Here is a 20,281-nt window from a genome sequence, read left to right on the forward strand (position 1 = left end):
AACAACCACATTTTGAACCACCGGGCGGTGGACTGCCTGCTCCGTAAAAATTTAGCGGACGAACGGGTGCGTCCAGGGTAGAACCTGACAGCCTTCCGTGATTTTCTTCAGGCAAGCATGCGGTGTGCTGTGGCCGTGTAGAGCAGGGTCAGTAAGTTTTCGGATATTTCCTCCTCGAAAATGCTAAGTTCATGTGGACGCAGTTATCGCTCTTCTGTACCTGTGTGGCAACGCTTCGCGCCCGCGTCGAGTGGAACAGGTTCGACGGACGCGACTACTGGTGCTTTAAGAGCAAAAACCAAGGCAAGAATGACACCCGTGATGCTTTGTAGCAGAATAGAATTCTCCTCTATCGGTTCTTGAACGTGGCTCAGTAGCTGTCTATTTAGAAACGACAGTGGCGAGGCGAAGAACCAAGGCCGAGTTCGAGCTCTGTTGACGCCTGCTTGTGTCATTGCCCGAGCACCTCCCTTTCGTCTATGAAGCTGGGGATAAGAAAGCATCGACCAAAATAAATCGAGAGCTGCTTGAAGCGGAGTCGCAATTGAGCGGGCGAAACCGTCACGTTGCCGGCCCGCAGACAGGCCTCGAAGGTGTGCCGGCAGAGCTCGTCAGTTTCACGAGTCACCGCCAGCGTTTTTTCACCACAGGAACGGGAGTCCAGACGATTAGAGAATGACCGTCTTTTGCTCTCTTTTTCAATACCTCATGTGCCTCACCCCGGCAACGAAGGACTCGCTGCCGCAACTGCGTCAAGCGTGCTGCCCTCCGTTGTGTCTTGTTCGCCACATTCCGCTCGGGCAAGACAGACTTTTTTCTCGGTTCTCTGGCCGCTGGCTTGGTTAACCGTTAGAGGTGACAGAGGGTACTGCGGTCAACTTTTTTGCATCCGTTCCAAAACGGCCGAGTCTTTTTCGTTCCCTTTTCTTCTTCACTGGTGTTTGCTTCACACAGAAATGGGTCCTCTGACAAGCTCCGACGGATCGTTTTTGGCCGAGTCACACACTTGACGCAGTTGCTTGACGGGAGAGGGGCGGGTTCCCTCCTCTAGCGAGTGACCGCACGCGTCCGCTATAGAGTCTCAGGAGAACACATACCGGCGCGCATATCTGCACGCTTACTCCGTGTCTTGTGTTCCTTTTTTCCTTGCTTTGCCAAGTCGCCCTTCTTTTTCCTCTTTTCTTCTGTGTCCTCTTTTTCGCCTCGAACTTCCATTTCGAGTCCTTTTCTCGAGGGCTCTTCCGGTTCCCTCCTGCGTCTGCCAGGAGATGCCAAGTCACCCAGTTTGACGGCCGCCAGCGGACATCCCGTCACCAAGCCACTGGCTAGAGACTTCCCCCGCGCCGACTGCCTTTCTTTTTTCCTCGACATTCCTCCCGCACATCTTTCCGGAGTTTCGCTTCGCATCTCGTCGCCCTCTGCGCTTTTGAGTCCACAACCGCGCTGGACGACTCACCGCGGTCTTCTAAGATACCCGAACCGGTGTATCTTCTCCAGTCTCCTCTCAGGCTGCCTATTCTGGCGGCGGCGTCGTCGCAGAATCTCAGTTTTCACTGCAATTCCGTCGGTCTGAGCAGTTTCGGTTTCTCCCCCCTACACAATGGCCGGCTTCTTCCCCCCCATTTCCTTCGGTGAGTTCGATGCGGGGTGGGTGCTGCTCCGGTGCTCTGAAAAAAGGTTTCCCTTGATCTCTGCAGCCCGACGTTCTCCTCCCTTTCTCTTCCAGCCTTCTGTTTCTCGGGACTCCTGTACCTGCCTTGCGCCGCCTTGGTCGTGACGGCAGCCATCTTCTAGACACGCTGCTGCACATACTGGTTTGACGTAGCGATCCCTGAGAGACGGTTTTTTCACTTTGCTTCACGATCTTGCGCTTCCTTTCTGCGTCTTCCATCGCTGCGCCTATCGGTGCTCTCCGTCACACAGTCTTGTGCATCTCGCCCCTTGCCTCCGCCTCTCCCCTCGAGATGCCTACGTCTTCTTTTGGGCGCCGGCCTCGCGGCAACGCCTCTGAGACCACGAAGCGCAGGTTCCTTCCTTCTCAGCTGTCTCTGCACACATTGCCTCTCTTAATGAACCTTGCGCAAACAAAATTCTTCTCGACATCCTTTTCCGGCTCTCCGCCATCCGCATTTCCCGAGTTTCCCTCTTTCTGCATTTCCTCCTCTCCAGCTACACTCTCCTGTCCTCTCATGAATGGCCCCATCGTGTTTTTTCATCGGCGATCCAGAAGGGAACTTGTGGCAGCTCCATTTCTCTGCATGCGTTCCGTCTTTCGGCTCTGTTCATCTGGTACGTCGCAACTCCTGTCCCCAATTTTTCCCCCTCCCTCTGCAGACCCGTCGGACACGGTCGAAGAGGCCTTCATCGCGCCTCCCCCCAATGTCATGGAGAACAAGGAAATCCTCGAAGAGGCAGAGAAGTCTGTCGCACCTGTCGTTCCGCACTCTCCAAACACGTGGTGCACTCTTTTTCCCGTCTCGTCCGCGTGTTCCCTCCATAGCCTCCGACTCTGAACTCGTCTCTGCTTCGATCTGCGTCTTTCTCTCCATCTCTGCACTTCCCTGTGCCTGGCGGTGTCTACCTCGCGATGCGTGTCGAAAGGCGTCTCGGTCGACAGTCGTCCACGCGCACACCCAGACATATGGAAACAGGCATCTTCCTTGATCAACCCGAGTCGGAAGTCCTGTTGCGCTGTTTCTGTGTAACTTGACTTCTGTGGCCGATGCATTTGGTCTTCGCATTTCATTGCACGCGAGTGTGTCGTGTTTGCAACGGGTCGAAGCGAACAAAACTCGCTTTCCCTTTCGCAGCCTTGTCTCTCGCAGCTGGGGAGTAGCCCCACAGGTCGCCGCGCGCCGCCGCTCACCGTGTCTCCTTGTCCCTGCACACTGAAGACGCGAGCGCGCTCTGCCGCCTCTCGGTTTCTCGTGGAGAGTTCTCCAGATTCTGCATGCATCCTGTGTCTCCTGCTCTCTCGCCAGGCGCGCTCTTTACGAGGATTTCGCGAGCGTGGGCATCATGCCGGACACGTACCTCTCTCTCGACGAGCTCCTCAGCCGACTGCGGGTAGGTGAATGCGGCTGCTGTGTTCCTGACTCGCCCTGCGGGCTTGCCGAGAGATCTCGGGCTCTCGTTGTGGAGCAAGATCCAAGAAAATCTTTGTGGCGCCTTTTGCTATGCCGGTGACCTTTCCCTGCGTGAGAGCTGCGCTCGAGTCGGGAACGTGAAACGCTGTTTCCCGAGAGGCACTGTTGCCTCGAGCCCGAGGGCGGCTTTCTAGTCTTCAGTCAGTCGCGACAAAGAGTGTACGTACACTTGAATATCTCGGGGAACTCCGCTCCAGAGGGTTTCCCCGCTCGCGGACTCGGGCTTCTGCCTTTGCGCACACGACGGGAACGAGCGCGTCTTCCGTGGCCACACACCGTTTGCCTGCTTTTTCCGCCGTCTCCCCTTCTTTTTTCCGCGCCCCACGAGCACAAAGCGCCTCTTCCGTCTTGCAGCTGTAGTTCCCTCCTGAAAGCCCAGGCCTCACCGCCAATTGAATCTCCATGACCGAAATACGCCGCACCCTCGCAAGTTTGGAAACCCTTTGAGCTGCCTGGCTGCAGTTTGCCTCTCTTCGCTTTCCATGCTCGCCCCGGGCAACTGGAGAGCGCCGCTTTTGCACTGTGTCTGGCGTCCGTGTGTGTGTGTGCCTCATCTTCGGTTTCTCTCCTTCCTCGTTCACCTCGTCTTGCTGTGTGCTGGTTCGCACCCTGTGTCTCGCGTTTCTTTGCTGCCGGCAGCGCTCCCGACAGAGCTACGATGAAGAGATGATTCGGCGCATCTTCTGCGCGCTCTCGCCCTACTCCGTGACTGGGACAAACTACATCTCTGGGCGGACCTTCATCGAGTCCTACATGAAACGCGTAAGCAAACGAGGGGCGATGCGCAGGAGGAGGCGAAGACCGAAACGTCTCCGACGCCTCAGCCAGCGAGACACAGCGGGAGCGACCCTGGGATTTATCTCTGGCGCATGTGCGCTGTTTCCAAAAAATTCTGGACCCTAACTCTGCACACATCTCTCTAGAGATATATGCATGCCTAAGAACTTTGCGTTCTCGCCAGCATATCTCTTCGCCACTCAAACCCATATGCACAATATATATATATATATATATATATGCATGTGTATGAAGGGATGTGGAAGGTGTGAGTGGTTAACACTCTCTGTATGCGGAGATGACGCCAACCGGCTTTGCCTTCGCGGAGCGACACTTTTCTGGCGAAGCGATGTGTCGCTCACGGGTCTTCCCGTTTTCCGTGTCTCTCGCCTGTGTCTCGGCTGCTGTCTCGCCGTATCCTCCCCCGGTCTCGCCGATTTCATCTCTCCATAGTTCCGCACTGCTTCGCTTGGCCCTTTTCTCCCGCCTCTGCTGTCTGATCCCTCCGTTCTTTGTTCCCTGCTCTCTGTCCTAGCGCCGCGAATTGGCTGCAGTTCTCGAGACGGCGCGCGCCGAGCTGGAGAGCGCCGAGCGCATGCTCGAGCAGGCCCGGACGAACCTGCAACACATTGAAAGGAACCCCGCGGCAGCCATCGTAAGACGCGAAACGCCAGGCAGTGTCTCGCGCGTTTCGCAAACACGAAAAAACCAACACAGATCCTACACGCGGCCCTAACCCTACGCCTCTCTGCTTTACACGGAGAGACGCACCTTTGCGGAAACGTGCACCTACACACGTGCGCACGCATGCCCATGTATATACATTTGCACAGGCAACATAGGCTTTACAGACGCCTGTATGGATATATATATATATATGTGAGCCTATAAACGTGCGTGGGAGTGTAAGGTATGTATATATATATATTATCTATATGGAGACACAGCAACAGGCGCCACCGAGCCTCTGCTAGGGCGTGCCGCATTTTTTTCCAAACTCGCGGAAAATGTGGTGTTTTCGTCTCGGTGTGTCTCTGCCGTCAGAGGCAGGGTTTCTTTTCCTTGTGCCCGTTATTTTTTTGGCAAAAACCTGCAAAACTGTAGACGTCGTCGCGACGAGCAGCTGTAGCCGCTGTCCGTTTTTTGTCTTCCAGTTTCGTTCGAGCGCGTCTTTCTTGACTTCCAACTTGCAGGGAGAAGAAAGCAAATTGACCGTCCAGGTGGTGTCGGTGCAAAACCTCGAAGACACGTCCGTTGTGTCTCCCCCGGAGGGTGAGAGCTCTACAGGCTTTTGGAGACTTTTCACTTTCTCTGTCGTTGCTTCCTCTCTCCTTTCCTATTTCCTCTCTTCGTCTGTCGCCCACCTTCTCTTCCGCTCCTTTCTCGCGCAGCTTCCTGCACGTTCGAGTCTGCCTTGGTTTTCTCAGGAATCCTGTACAAAGTGCATCTGGAGTGCCAGCAACAAGTCATTGAGACGCAACCCGCGCCGATGCGCCAAGGCAGTTGCTACTTGAACGAAATTTTCTCTTTTGAAATCAACAAACGCGAAGGCAGCCTGCGTCTCTGCCTCGTGCGCGTTGACCCTTACGGGGGCCCAGACGAGCTCGTCGGAGACTGTGCCGTTTTGCTCGACCAGCTTGCAGGTGGGAAGGAAATCGTCGCAAGCTCTTTCCGATGCTACATATGCTACATCTCTCCACCTATAGGAAAGGAAAGCCCCGTTTCTATACACACACATAGACGTATATATCTGTGGAAACATACACATGGACTGATACACATATTTTGATCAACATCTAGATGTACATATGTGTATATCGGTTAGGGCGCAGCTGTATCGTTTGGAGCATGTGGATGTGTCTCTAGCGACGTATTGACGCATGCGCGTTTTAACAGGACGAGAACGCCGGCAATTTCGTGCCGGACGGTTTGTTTAAACGCAAGTATCTTCACCCTTTACTGGTATCTCTATATTTACATGAGTATATATGTTTATGTGTGCACGCATATGAGTAAATGCCTTCATGCATCTACATGAATGCGTCCACGTATATACATATATACATATATATATATATATATATGTATGTATCGATAGGTGAATATAAATAGATACATGTGGATGAATAGCGATAGATGCATCGACGAAAAGCCTGCCTTTTTGTTCGCTGGTGTACGGATGGCCACCAGCGCGCTGAGGGTCACGGTTTTTGCGGAAGAAGATTTTTGTCGTTACAGATCAGAAGAAGCACGAGATGACCAAGGAGATCTGGGGCCACAAGGGCGAGATTCTCCTGTCCTGTCAATGGATTTACTCGAAAGTACGTCTAACGGGAAGAGCAGTGGTGCAGTTCCTGTACCCCTGCTGGCGTCTCTGTCTTTTTCTCGGCCTCATCCCTCCGCACCTTCCGCGGGCACCCTCTTCCCTCCTTCTCTCTTTCTCATACTGCTGCGGGCGCAGATGTCAGTCCCTTAATGCCAGACGGGATGCGTCGCGTCCGCCGCTTTCTTTCTGCAGAACCTTCCCAGAGTGTGCCTTGTAACTCTGCCTTTTTGTCCCCCTTCATCTTTTCTCCTTCACCACACAGTTCCACCGCATTCAGACGCATATCTGGAGACATGATATACAGGCGGTTCCACTATCTCCCTAGCGCTGCGTGCATAAAGACAAACCTACATACAATAATATAATGTATGCATAGAAGTGTGTGTGTGTGGAGAATATGGTTTTCTGTGCTGCTGCAGAAGCTGCTGTATAATACGTATTTGGGGGAGTTTTCGGTGCGCCGCGACGTCAAACTTCGGGAGATTTCGGATTACCAGATCGAAGCAGACAAGTTGAACAAACCGTTCGGGACACCCGAGAAGGCGACTCGGGGTCTGTGCGGAGCTTTCGCGTCTGGGCCGGAATACCTCTCCAAGCTCCTCGACCAGCTGCGCGTGTATCTCAAGCTGAGCAGTTGGATGGTGAGTACAACGTGCGGCGCAGAAAGAAACTGCGACGGAGAACGAGGGAGAGAAGGGGAGAAAGATATGGAGAAGGAGGGGGAGAAGGGAAGAAAGAAAGAGACACAGATAGAGAGAGAAAGAAGAAAGGACGGAGAGGAGACGAAGCGCCGAAGAAAGGAAAGTGAAGGCGAAGGAAAAATAGTCGCGGCAAACACTCTGGACGTGCGACGGGCTTTCGTGGTGTTGTGTCGTTCTGCTGATGTGCCGTGCCGGAATCGCGGTGAGTCCGCTTGGTCTTTTTTTCACTTTTGCTTCCCGGCTGTCCCTGGTGATGCGCTTTCTCCTCTTTTCAGGCGACGAGCCAGCACATGGCCGCGCTCACGCTCTGCCTCTCGTGCATTGCGGGGTTTACTCGCCCAGTTTTCCTCGATCAAATGGTCTCAGCCTTCGCATTCTGGAACAACATCGGTGAGAAGCTGGGCATCCACTTTTCGTCCTATCTCCGTCCTCATTTCGTCTCTGGGTTTCCCTCCCGGTGTCCCTTTCTCTCCAATATACACATGCAAATAGATCAAAAGCCACACGTGTACACAGTATATACATAGATATTTATAAGTAAGCGTATGTTGGAGTCACGTTTGCGGTGTCGGCCTGTTTGGTTTCTTGTCTGTGTGCAGTCTCTGTTTTCGCTTGTCTTCTAATGTTTTTTCTCTTGTCGGAATCTGCTGTCTGGGCCCCGTTTCGCAGATCCTCGCCGCTGGACGGTTCATCGATACTCCTTCCTCATGCTTTGCTGCGCAGTGTAAGTCCCCTTTTTCTTTTCGTCTTTTTTCTCCTTTCTTCTTGCTCCCGCGTTCTCTCTCGTCTTTCTCGTCCTCCCTTCTGTGGATGCACATCTGTCCGTGACTCTCCGTGGCTCTTCTTCGCGATACTTCTGCGTGGGTGCATGCAGCGGTTCAGGCACGTTTCGTCCTTCTCTGTGTCGACTGTTTTTCTCGTCATTTCTTCTTTGTCCCTGCGCTCACACTTCGCTTTTTTCTCTTTAGCCTGTGTTTTCCACTTGTTTTACTTTTCTCTTTTTTCTTTTCAGCGGAGTCTTTTACGACCTTTGGTGGATGCGAATCTATTTCAACGCCTGGAACCTCCGTACGCGTCGCGTCCTCTAGATGACGCTCGCCCGTCGCTTTCTGTTTTCCTTTCGCTCGAAGCCGGAGCACCCGCTGGCATTCTCGAGTGTCCCTTTCCTCAACAGCGCTCTATCTTGATCTTTTTTTCGTGCGGCTTTTTCAATCTCTCAAATTCACAGTCTCCCCCTCTCGTTCTCTATCTCTCCCGTTTTCTGCCTCTCAGCCCCATCTCTCCGTCACTTTTCTCTCTCGCTGTGTTGGCCTATCTGTGTCGTTCGTGGATTCTCGTCTTCGGCCCGAGTTTGCTTTCCCGTGCGTTCCTGGCAGGATCTGTCGAGGCGGACATCCACAACATCACCAAAGTGTTTTCGATCTTTCTCTGCATCTGGAAAGTGGGTTTTTCTCTCTAAAATCGGGGGAAAACGCGGAGAGAGAAGGAAAGGAAGAGCGAGAGAGAAGGAAAGGAAGAGAGAGAGGGGAAGGGCCTTTTTCTTTAAAAGGACCGGGACACAAAAGAGATGGAGAAACATGCGAAAAAGAAGCGAAGACGAAAGGAGCGTGGGGGAAATCAGCAGCCGCAGAATTTCGAGATCAGGATGTCGAGATTTCTGACACAGATGAGGTTTGAAAGCAGACCGAGGCAAGAGAGAAGAGCCCTATGCGAGACAGAAAAGCGATGCAAGAGCAGGTGCTCGACGGTCGTCCAGGCGAGAGAGAAGCGAGCGACAGAAAACCGAATGTGTCAAAAACAGGGGCAGACTGACTGTTGAAACAACTTCCGTTTCTCCAAAAGTGACTTGTGGCCGTTTCTGCAGTTCGCCCTGTACATGCTCTTTTGGAAAAGCCGGCACGACCTACAGAAAAGGGTGAGGCTCATCGCGCTGGGTGCGTCCTGGCCCCGCGGTGAAACGGAAAACGTGACACGAAATCCGAAAATGTGATTTCCACCTGGTTCTATACGACGCATCTCATGTTTTGTCAGCCCACATATATATTCATATATATATATATTTTATGTGTACACGGTGCATATGAGAGATAGGGCGGTATAGAGAACGAAGGCGAGGCGTCTTTCTCACACGGTTTTTGTTCCGCAGTTGGTTGTTTTTTCTGTTTTCCGGTTGACGTCCGTTTTCTTGTCGAAAACTTTGCTCTCAGATCGTGCACGGCAACGAGCTCTCGACAGCCACGGGGGCGTACATCCCCTTAAAGGTTGAGGATTCGACAGTGTTGGGTCTCAGCTCTTCAGTGCCCCGCAGCGCTGGCGCCTCGGTCTACTTGGTGAGAAGAAAACGTTTCCGTTTCGTGCACGCGTGGACTCTGGCGGACGCCTTTTCTTTCTCTCTTCCCCTCCGCAGCTTTTCCTGTTTTCGCAGCCCCGCAGTCTATCCTTGTTTCGCTTTTCCCCGTGCCAGCCTTGCGCCTATTTGGGATCCGCAGAGAGACAAAAAACGATACGCGAGGCAGAGAAAGGACCGAGAGAGATGCTTCTCTGTGCGATGCTTTTTCCTCCTTCAGGCGAAAGGCAGCGACTGTTGACCCTCAAGCGTCGTTTTTTCTCTCGGCATCTCTCTTCTTTCTCTCGTTCTCTCTGTCTTTTCCCATTGTTTTTCTTTCTGGTTTCCTCGTGCAACCGGCGAGCGAACCAGTCTGCATTTTTGGCGAATTAGCTCATGCACTACGAGGGGTTTTGTGCCACCGTGTCTCGCCCCGTTTTAAGTTTTCAGAAGGTTTTCGAGAAGAGACAAAAAGGGGGCGAGATGAGACAGGCGCGCGCGGGCCTGTCTCATCTCGCCCTTCTCGCGCGTTTTCTCCCACCGCACTGCGCAGCCGCAGCGCTGACGGAGAGAGAGAAGGGAGCGAGCAGAGAAAAGGAGAGCGGAACAGGAGACCAGGAAGATACGTGAGAGGGGGGAGAAAAATCGGGACACTCTCTGGAGAGAGAACGCGGCGAAAGGAGAGAAGAAAAAAAGTGAGAGGGAAGGTGGGGTGCCCTCGGAGATCGCAAAGGCGGGAAACGTGGTCACGAACCAGGAGAGAAAAAGGCACTTTAGAAGTATTTTAAAATGTGTTAAAGTTCGACTCGCACAAGAGTTAGAGAGGGTTTGGGTGCTCTCTTCTCTTCGTGGGGCGACGAGGCATTGGTGTCTCCCTTCTGCGTTCCTCTCGCCGACTCTTGGTGTCGCTGAGGAGACGCAGGTCTCCCCGATGGAGCGAACATGCAGAGGCGCGCAGGGATGTTCCCGAGGCAGAAGAAAGAAAAGGGGGGAGAAGCGAGGAGAGAAGGAAGCGAACGCGCAAGGAGAGAAAAAACAAGAGAGCCCTCGTAATCAGCCGGTGTCTCCTCTTTTTCTTCCTCTCCTCTTTTGCGCTGCGCGTTTCCTCCTCTCCCTTCGCCCCTCGGCGTCTTTCCTTGTGCTCCGCCCCGGAGCGAACCTTTCTCGTGGAAAGGAAAGACCGTTTTCCCTCTCTGAAAAACGACGCATGGAAGATTTTGGAAGCGCGCCTCGCTTCTTCCCGGCTCGTGCGTGTGTGCTTCTCGGTTTCCCAGACGGGAAACGTTTCATGGACGAAATCGGTGCATGCGTTTTTTGAGCCCCCGAGTTTCTTCTGTTTCTGTCGGTTCCTCTCGTCTTCTTGCCCCTTTCCTCTTCTCGAAACTCACGCATAGCAACTTTTGCGCTTTGCCGCCCACCCCCGATTGGACAGCAGAAATGTGCATCTTGTCAAAACTTCTAAATCCCGTGTGACACGTCCATGCCCATAAATATATGCACATATATACATTTATATACATTTATATATTTATGTATATTTATGTGTGTACATATATATTTATATATGGAGGTTTAGGGTTTCTAATTCCTGTTCTCGAATTGCCTCAACCGTGCTGAAAGAACGGCACAAATCTGAATAACCGAAGAAACTCTGCAAATATGCATGCACTTGTGCCCGTGTACATACAAGAGAGCCGAATGCTCATGTGAGTGGCGAGTATTGCTTGTCGGATTCTTCGGGAGAATGTGAAAAACTTTCCTTCTCTTCTGTCGATTCTCTGCCTCCGAGCCGCTCCATACGTTTGCACGCAGCTCGCTGCAGTGATTTCCCAAAAAAGATGCCGAAATGCACATGGCGAATTTCGGCCTCTGTCTGCGGGTAGACATACCAGATCTTTTCCGGACCTCTGGAGATATTCCCATGCGAGTGCATGGACTGAAAACATTTTCCTCCACTTGAGGGAAAAAGAGCCGGCGCGCAGTTACAGGTTCCCGTAAAGAGAAGCGCGAACTAAAGAAGAGTCAAGCAAACGGTGAAGGGACAACGACGCAAAGCGTGACAAGGAAAGTCTGGCGTGACACCACACATCGACATTTGGTCAGGTGGCAAAACAAAAATTCTATGCAGAGGAAACGTTTCCCCTCAAAACACACAGCTCAAGTGTCTACACAACTCCATAGCATATTCTCATAAACCTTACCTATTGTATATACACATATGTATATATAAATGTAGTTTCTAGCGGAACAGACGTTTTCCATGTATATGCATATATATATATATATATATATATATATATGGCTGTATGGATTTGAGAGAATTCCAAGGAATTTGCTCGGCGCGGTAAGAAAAATGGGAACAGCACAAAGTGAAAACGGACGGCGCTGGCCCTTCCGAGGACTTGAAAAGGATCCGAGTGTCGGCGTTCCCTCGCCTCCCCCGCCACATACGAGTTCGACATCCACACACTCACACGCCTGCGCAGCTTCTGATCCACGTGAAAAGCAAAACCGCCGGGCACCGAGCCAGGATATCTCCCCCGGAAACACGAAACAGAAAGTTCCCCATCGCTCTGCCTCTCTATTGATCTCGTTCTGTTTCCCCTATCTCTCCCCTCTCGGTGCCAGCATGTGCGCACGCTTTTGCTCCTCGTTTGCTCCATTGAGACTACGAACTGACGGCTTTGGGATCGTCAGTGGCTCTCCAGGGCTAGCTGAATTCTGCAGCCCTCTCTTCGTTTTGCACCGACGCAGCAGCCCCTCGCGACTGTTTCCCCTCTCTCCTCGTTCTTCTGTTCCGCGCTTTTCTTTTTTCCGCGCCGCGCGTCGAAGCTGCATGCAGAGCATCCGCAACTGGAGGGTCGAGCCTCTCGTGAGAGCGCCACTCGCAGTCTTTACTCCTGTGAGCTGTGCCGCCTCTCCTTTTTGCGGTTTCTGGAGCCTCGGTTCTTCTCGTCCTGCTCAGACTCTTCGCGCTCTTTGCCTGAGGAACCTCTTCCTGCTTCGCCTGTGTCGCCGGTATGTCCAGAGTGGTGTCGGCGTTCGTCTTTGGAGCTGGACTCGCCTTTCCTCTTCTTCCTTTCTTCTCTGTCTCCTCGCTCTTCGCTGTCCTCCCGCCTGGACTTCTCGCGCCGTCTGTGGCTTTCTTCCTTCTCCCGTTTCTTTTTCGGTTCATCTTCTCGGCCTCGGCGACTTCGCCTCTCTCCCTCTCTGTCGCGCCTTCCTCGCTCCTCGCCGTCGCTCCCCGATGCCTGCTCGTCCTCTCTCTGCCGTCGCTGCCTCTCCTCTTCTGCTTCCGCCCGCGCTCGCTCGTCTCGCTCTCTTTCTTCCGGCGGTCCTCCGCTGAAACCGGACGCAGAATTAGAGTTGCCGGAGGGGACAGCCTCGCGACCGGCAGCAACAAACAGTTCTCGCTGTGCCTCCTTCTCGCTGCGCAAACCCTCGCCGACAAATCGGCTTTCATCCGCTCCGTAGTTCTTCTCTGTGCGATCGTCGTGCAAATCCCATCGACTCCGCTTCTTCGTGTCGCCTTCCGCGGAAAGGTCCAAGTTAACGCCCTGCAACGCTCGCTGAGTCGGATGCTCAAACGTCTTGGACGTCGCGGGAACAAACGAAGACAAACACTTCTCCTCCTAACAGACGAACAGGCACAAACGCCAACCAATCGCCACTCCCGTCTCTGGTTCCGCATGCATGTGCTTGTCCATGTCTGCCGTTTCATCTCGTCATACATCTATATATACATAGATATATACGCTCACACATATATACACTTACATATATATATATATATATATATATATATATTAGGCAGCTATGTGCACCTTTCCGCATCCAAGTCCAGGTGGATCCGTCCCTTCGTATTCCTCAGCACAATGCATGCAGACGCATTTATCTTCGAGCAAACGCATGCGCGAATTCCGGCGACAGCGAGGAGCACCGAGAAGCGGGGCAGTCCACCGGGGTGCGAGCGGCTTCGGACGGTGGATTACTTTTCACACACCGCACAATACGCGGAAACGAACATTCGAAAAGGCATGTGCGAACCACGGGATAGAAGCGAGCGACGGAGAGCCTCCAACCTCGTCCCATTTACGAAAAAACCCAGCAGAACGCGACGAACAAAACGCCCAAGACACCTCCATCCAGAAAACGATATCCCTGTATCCACCTTATACATATAAATATACGAATACGGATATATAGAGATCTGTAGCGATGCATGCATGTATACAAGTACATATGTAAGTATGTGTACTTTTATACATGCCTAAATGTAAAGAAAGTGTCCCCAAAAGGCGGAACAGATCGGTACAGGCGACCACGAGTCGCATGCAGAGGTCGTCAAAAAATCGGGGGTTTTCAAGAAAATATCGACCTCGATGTGTGGAGGCCTTCGCAATTTTTTTACGCGCAAAGAGAGCGGGACGAGATGCAGTCATCAAGGTGACAAACGAGACAGCAAAGCGACGGAACCGAACAAAAGTCTGCTTTCAAGTTAAGAAACATACCCCCAGAAGGGCGTTTTGAACAGCCCGTTCCTCCTTCGTCAAGTTTGCATAGTTCACCTGGAAAGAAAGACAAGAGAAAAAAGTGGAATTCATCCAGAACAGACGATTGACGCGCTCGCACGAAAATCTTCTACGCTGCATCTAACCAAAAAGAACGCGGATACATGAGCACGGACGCACGAAGATACTGTATATCTCTTCATGCAAAAGCATACAGCTTTAAACTCTGAGTTACCGTCTAGGAGTACCTTTGTGCATCGTTGAAAAGCAGGGGAATAAGGCGGCTCAGCGCGTCCAGTGTCTTTTTCGTTCAGTACCACTTTTTTTTTCATATCTCGCTCTTCAATCTTGGCCTTCTTGTGCCTTCGTCTCCAGTCGGCAATCTCTTTTTCTCCTCTCACATTCTCTGTTTTCTTCCTCCCTTCTCTGTTTCTTCCTCCTTTCTCTGTTTTCTTCCTCCCTTCTCTGTTTCTTCCTCCCTTCTCTGTTTCTTCCTCCTTTCTCTGTTTTCTTTCTCCTTCCTCTGCTTCCTCACAGTGATTGGTCGGCCGCAGAGATGCCTTCCCGAGAGCTCGAGAGCCGTTCGAGCGTCTTTCTTGTCAGCAAATTCGATGAAGGCAATGCCGCGCACCGCAAAGGCGTCTGTGAAAGGAAAGAAAAACACCTCCCCGAGAACACATGCATCTACAAGGACAGAGAAACATTGCATGCAAGGTCGTCTCTTCACACCGACCCAGCAAGCTCGTGCAGGCCGTCATGGAATACTCTCTCGTTGACAAAAAACACAGAGAACAGCAACAACGTCCATATCTCATTCATAAACCAGTGCATGCGCCTGACTCGATAAAGATATAATATATATATATATATATATGTAGATATATATATATATATATATATAGATAGATAGATAGATAGATAGATAGATAGATATAGATATGGAGGTAGTTGTGAATATGAAGGTCTCTTGCACACATCCACGTTTCGACATCTGCACGGTCAGCAAATGCGCGCACAAAGCTACATTTCGCGTTGATCGATCTTGACAAGCCTACATGTATCCACAAAGTTATATGTATATGTACACATATATACATATATTCACATCTGCACAGATAAAAAACGGTAAAACCGAGACATACCTATCTCTCTCTCTCTCTCTATATATATATATATATATTTCGCGTTGATCGATATTGACAAGCCTACATGTATCTACAAAGTTATATGTATACGTACACATATATACATATATTCACATCTGCACAGATAAAAAACGGTAAACCCGAGACATACCTCTCTCTCTCTCTACATATATATATATATATATGCATGTATGTGACTATGGGCATCTCTACAGAGAGGGGGAAATCGCAGAATTGCTGTATTTTTTTCGCAACTTTGGGCATTTCCTTTTAGCACCTTCTGCGTCGTTTGAGATAGACCGGTCGATTTGCGGCAAAGAGACGTCAACGATTGGGCCGATCGGACCAAAGAGCTCGCAAATGTCGTAACGACTCGTGTTGTAGGCGAGGCCTCCGATAAACAGCTGAAACGCCGAAACCGCATGCACAGAGTCCAAAAGATCCGCTATGAAGACAGGCAAAAACGCGGGAGTCTCCCTCTCTCCTCGGCTGTTTGGAGGCCTTCCTGGGCAACGGTGTCTCGCCCGGTCTTCCAATCTCGCTTTCCGTCCAGTCGCCTTTTCTGCTCAAGTTTCCTTCCATGTGTCTCTTTTCTTCTCTGTCTTTCACTGCTTCGTTTCTGCCTGTTTCCCCGCTGTCGCGCTCCTCTTCGTCTCTTCGTAGACGTCTCTCCTGTCTCCCTTCTGCACATCTCGCTCTATTCCGGCTGGCGTGCCTGTCGCTCGCTCGCTCTGCCTTGTATCTTTTTTCTGGTTTTTTCTGTCTCTCCAGCTTCTCTCTGGCCTTCTCGCACTCACTCGATTCGCGCTTTTGTTCAAGGAGCTCGGATCAAAGTCGTCTTCGAGCATGGCAATTTCTTTCCTCAACTCTCGACTGCGTCGCTGCAGGTAGTCGAGGATGCCTGTGTTGTCGATCTGCCGCAGCAAAGCAGAGAAGCGCGCATGCCGAAAGCGGCCAGGCTCCCAAAAAGAAACTCTCGCGAGTAAAACGCATGCACAGTGCGAAAGAGACTCCACGCTCAGGAAAAAAAGGGACTAGAAATCCTGGCAGTCAAGAAACCCGCTCTTCTGCAGCAATCCTTTGGCCACAAAAACTACCGCCACATTTCGTCTGCGTCTCTATCTCCTTTCGGCCTCGCTGTCTCGCCTTCTCTCGCTTCTCGTAAGGCTCCACTTCTTGTCCTTTCTCCTCTCGATCGCCTTCTTTCTCGCTTTACTCTCTCTGCGGCGCCGCGGGTCCCTCGTCTCGTCGCCAGCATCAAAACGTCTACTTTTTCTTTCTGGATTTCTACTTTTCTTTTGTCTCTGCTTACTTCCAGGAGATACTGACGCGTGGAGGTTCCCAGACTGATGATGTCGTTCGTCTCGATCTGGACGCCCACGTGGTCATTTTCCAGTGCAACGCCGTTTCTGAAACACAGAGAGGGAAAAGCGACGAAATTAAGGAGAAAATAAAAAGAAAAAGAGTTTCCGTTCCCGAGATCAGCGGGGCGGGCGTGTGGGGGGGGGGGGGGGGAGAGGCTCTCGCGTTTTCTTCGGACTGCAGTCGCCACGCTCAGACTGCCCTCCTTTCTTTTCCTCTTTTTGTGCGACACTCCTGAGATTTTTGGCAGCACTTGAATCAGATTCGTTGGCGAAAAACACAAAACGTGTGAAGCGAAAAGCAAAACAGAAAAGCGAGGGAAAAAAAATCGAAGCAAACACGGCGAACGAGAGCTCAGAACCAGAAAGAAGACGGAGAAAAGGAAAGAGGTGAGAGACAGAGAAAGAAGAGAGATCTTACTTGAACGTTTTTGCTTTGCTTTTCAAGTCAATCAACAAGATACTGCCTCCCTTGAGCACAACGAGCGCCGCATGTCGTCTCGAAATCGAAGGATTGAGCGCCACGAGATCGTTGTCAGGCAGCTTTCCTGAACAGAGAAAAACAAACCAGCGACAACTCACAACAAAGTCTCAAAGCACGCTTCGGGCACATCCAGACGGGCGAGCACACGGATCATTGCATGCAGATGGATATCTCCACGCAAAACTATAAACGTATATATATATATATACATATATAATTAGATGTGTTTGCATGCGTGTGTGGAATGTTGGTGTTTTCCGCACTTTAGAAACTTTTGAGGAGAGTCTCGAGCGAACTGAACTGCAGGGCCAGCGGGAAAACACATGAGATCAGCTTACGAATATGGCATATGCATGCACACTCTCTTCAATGTACAATATATGCATTTCTTTATGTGGAGTTAAACGTATATCTATATATTCGTGCATAGATAGATGCAGTGTCGCGGTTCACGGATCGAACTGTGGACGCATGAATGCATGCGCGAGTGCTTACCGAGTCTGTAGAAGCTCTTCCCTTTGAGGACGATTTCCGTGACTTGAGTTTCCCCTTCCTTCCTCTCCAAGAGCTTCAAAATGGGAACGGAACGTTCATCAGTCTCGATGTCGTGGCAGATAACGATCCACGCTGTACATACAGCCGGGAAAAAAATCCACCGTGCGAACGCGCCCACACTCCAAACGATGTACAAATGAATATGCATACATTAACTAGGCATTTATTTGCAGATAGATCCACATCTCTTTGCTTAAATGCATGCGGAGATGGACAGAAAAGAGGTGGACGAGACAGCTCCTCCTGCGCCTCACCGGTTGCGTACATACACCCCAACACCTCAGCGCCTCTACATAAATATACACATGCATGCGCATTTGCAAATGAAAGCGCGTATGTCTAGATGCATGGCTGGATGACTTTAAGCGACGCGGAGATTTCTTACATTCGAGTTCTGTGTCTTCATTGATGTTTGTGCGGATTTCCATGAGGATTCGTCCCAAGTGGTTTTGGCCTCGATTCCCCACTTGGCCGAAGAAACTGTCTCCGTTGTTCAGCCACACCAACTCGCGGCCGCCAGTGTTCCGCAGCTTCTCGCGGAGGTCTGTGCAAAACAAAAACACCTTGCGAAGAGACAAGCATGAACGCCCGGAAAACGAGACCAGGAACGAAGGGAAAGAGAAGCAAAGACAAGAGAAGGAAAGGCGCATTCCACACACAGTGCAGAAGATATGAAGTGGAAGAGGGACAGAGCCGGAGAGGAAGAGGAGAAGAGCATGAGAGAGGGATGAAGAGAGAGAAAGAGAAAGAAAGAGACAAAGAAACAAGAGAGAAAGGAAGAGAAAGAAGAAAGAGAAGGACAGAGACAAAGAAACAAGAGAGAAAGAAGAAAGAGACAAAAAAGCAAGAGAAAGAGAAGGAAAGGGAAGAAAGAGAAAGAAGAGAGAGGAAGAAGAGAAAGAGAGAGGAGGGAAGAAGAAAGAGACCAACCTGCGTGGCGGCGGAATTTGTCGCGTTGGATATGCTCTAGCCACTTGAGTCGCAAGCGCATCCAGTCCGGATCTTCCTAAAAGCAAATCAAGTGAGAGGGTACGCAGGAGGGAAAAACACGAACATGGTCAAGGAAAGCCGCGGCTCCAAAAGACATCTCTCCAGACCACCACGACGAATCCCCACGCCGGCAAAACGAGGACAGCAAACTAGCACGCATTTCTTTCCCCCTCTGTTTTCTGCTCCTTTCCCACTTCCATTCCTCCTGTTCCTTTAATTTTCCCCCCTTCCTTCTCTTCCTCCTTTTTCGTTTCTTGACTCCACCAGTTGACGCAGATCTCCGGGGCGCACCGAAAAAAAAACCGGCGAAAATCGTTCTCTGTGCACTGTGCGCGACCGCCTTTTCACGCCTCCTCCCTCTCCGTTCCCTTTCTCTCTCTCTCGCGTTCTTTTTTCACTCTCCATTTGTCTGCCTCTTTCCCCCTCACGTGCGCTCCCTCTTTCCCCCCTCTACTTTCCCTTTTCCCTCTTCGCCTGTTCGCCTGTGTCAAGAGCTTTCGAGATGCCTGCTTTCGGCGCGGCGCCAGGCATGTGTTTGGCCGCTTCCTGCGTCTCTCACCTCCTTCTCCTTTGCGACTTTCTTGAGGGTTTTGATGTCCTCGATGATGCTCAGCTCGTCAACCGCTTTCGGGTACCGGGCTGCTAGCAAGGCGTGTCGCGCGGACGGGAAGAACCGTCCTTGGAAGAACACCAGGCATGGATAGTCGAGCGACAGGAACTTGTACTCGCCAGTGAACGAGTCGATTCGGGTGTACATACACCGCGCGGCGGCAGCCAGCTGCGCAGGCGTTAGGAGCACGTGCTGATCCGCGAACGAGCCCACAGCGCCTCCCAGCACGCGGCCTGTCCCCGCAGGAGTGAACGGAGTCGTCATGGCGAAGGCGCTTTTTGCCGGAAAACGACGCAGAAACGAACGAAAGACTACACAGAGGAAGGGAAAGAGGGAAACGAAAGAAGAGGAAGAAAAACGAGAGAACGAGAGAAGAGAAGGAAAACAAATGAGAGGAGAGACAACACAGAGGCGAGGACGAGAACGCCGAGGGGGAAGCGGCGTTGTTGAGAGCTTCCAAAGAGGATAACGCGGCCGCCGAGACAGGTAGAAGGACAACTGGGAGTAGAGGGACAAAGAACCCAGATGGGGGCAGAAAAAGACGAAAAGGGAGAAACTGTGGATGAGCCGTCAAGTCTTCTAAGGGCGAAAAAACAAAAAAGAAGTGCAGGAAGACCTGCTTGCAGGGATATCTCGAGAGGCGTCGCAGATGGCAGTTGCCGTATCCATCGCGCTCTCTTCGCTTTCTCCTTGCATGCTGAGTTTTTCTCCTTCCCTCAGCTTTCGTGTTTCGTGCTTCACTCCCTCGGCAAGGGAAGAAGAGAAAGCGAGTGTTCGCATTTACTGGGACAGGCTCGGCGGTCCGCGCGGTTAGATGCAGCGGCAACGAGGGCCATCGAACGAGACATCAACAGACACACTTGGGATGTACGGACAGTGTTGAAAGCGTAAGCACCGAGTGCAAATTCCTGGGCGAAACCTTCGGGTGTCGAATCCGCCAGAGGCGAGCGCGCACCTCAAAACCTCGAAGCGAAAGATCAGTTCGATCCAGCTGTGTGACAAGGAAAAAAATCTGTAGATCAGAGGCGACAGCGCTATTACGTGTCTTTCCAGGCCGCATGCCTCTCTGTGCAAAGGTATTTTATACGCAGATGCATGCGAGTATCAACTGAGATGCACAGATGGACAAAATTAATCCTTGTACACGACAACTCCTCTGTAGCGTTTGCTTTGGCCACAGACGCGCACAGAAAAAGCGGCACTGCGGCACGACTGTGCCTCAAATGAAAAATTGATACAAAGGGAAGTCCGTTTTTGCGATGCATGCCAAGCGCACCGTCCACGAGAATCGGGACGCGAGAAAGAAAAGAAAAGGAGAAGAAACAAGGAACAGAAGGAAAGAAAAGACC

The 20,281-nt window shown here is 51.4% G+C and overlaps 2 protein-coding genes across 2 annotated transcripts; one reads left to right on the top strand and one right to left on the bottom strand.

Annotated features, from left to right (window-relative positions):
• Positions 1-1,600: 1,600 nt before the first annotated feature.
• On the top strand, positions 1,601-9,538 carry NCLIV_038570 (conserved hypothetical protein; the record flags this gene model as incomplete). Its single annotated transcript, XM_003880766.1, has 15 exons — positions 1,601-1,631; positions 2,335-2,419; positions 2,982-3,066; positions 3,786-3,908; positions 4,459-4,578; positions 5,117-5,195; positions 5,351-5,566; positions 6,162-6,244; positions 6,669-6,890; positions 7,226-7,340; positions 7,620-7,674; positions 7,963-8,018; positions 8,327-8,391; positions 9,158-9,280; positions 9,518-9,538. The coding sequence occupies 15 exons, from the start codon at positions 1,601-1,603 to the stop codon at positions 9,536-9,538; spliced, it is 1,479 nt and encodes a 492-aa protein (XP_003880815.1).
• A 2,632-nt stretch (positions 9,539-12,170) lies between these two features.
• On the bottom strand, positions 12,171-19,196 carry NCLIV_038580 (putative RNA recognition motif-containing protein; the record flags this gene model as incomplete). Its single annotated transcript, XM_003880767.1, has 11 exons — positions 12,171-12,908; positions 13,788-13,844; positions 14,323-14,429; positions 15,210-15,336; positions 15,730-15,846; positions 16,245-16,341; positions 16,715-16,841; positions 17,273-17,404; positions 17,718-17,876; positions 18,263-18,338; positions 18,882-19,196. 11 exons carry the CDS (start codon positions 19,194-19,196, stop codon positions 12,171-12,173), a joined length of 2,052 nt encoding a protein of 683 aa, XP_003880816.1.
• Positions 19,197-20,281: the final 1,085 nt, after the last annotated feature.

The sequence above is a fragment of the Neospora caninum genome, chromosome IX (assembly GCF_000208865.1).
Source record: "Neospora caninum Liverpool complete genome, chromosome IX".
NCBI lineage: Eukaryota > Apicomplexa > Conoidasida > Eucoccidiorida > Sarcocystidae > Neospora > Neospora caninum.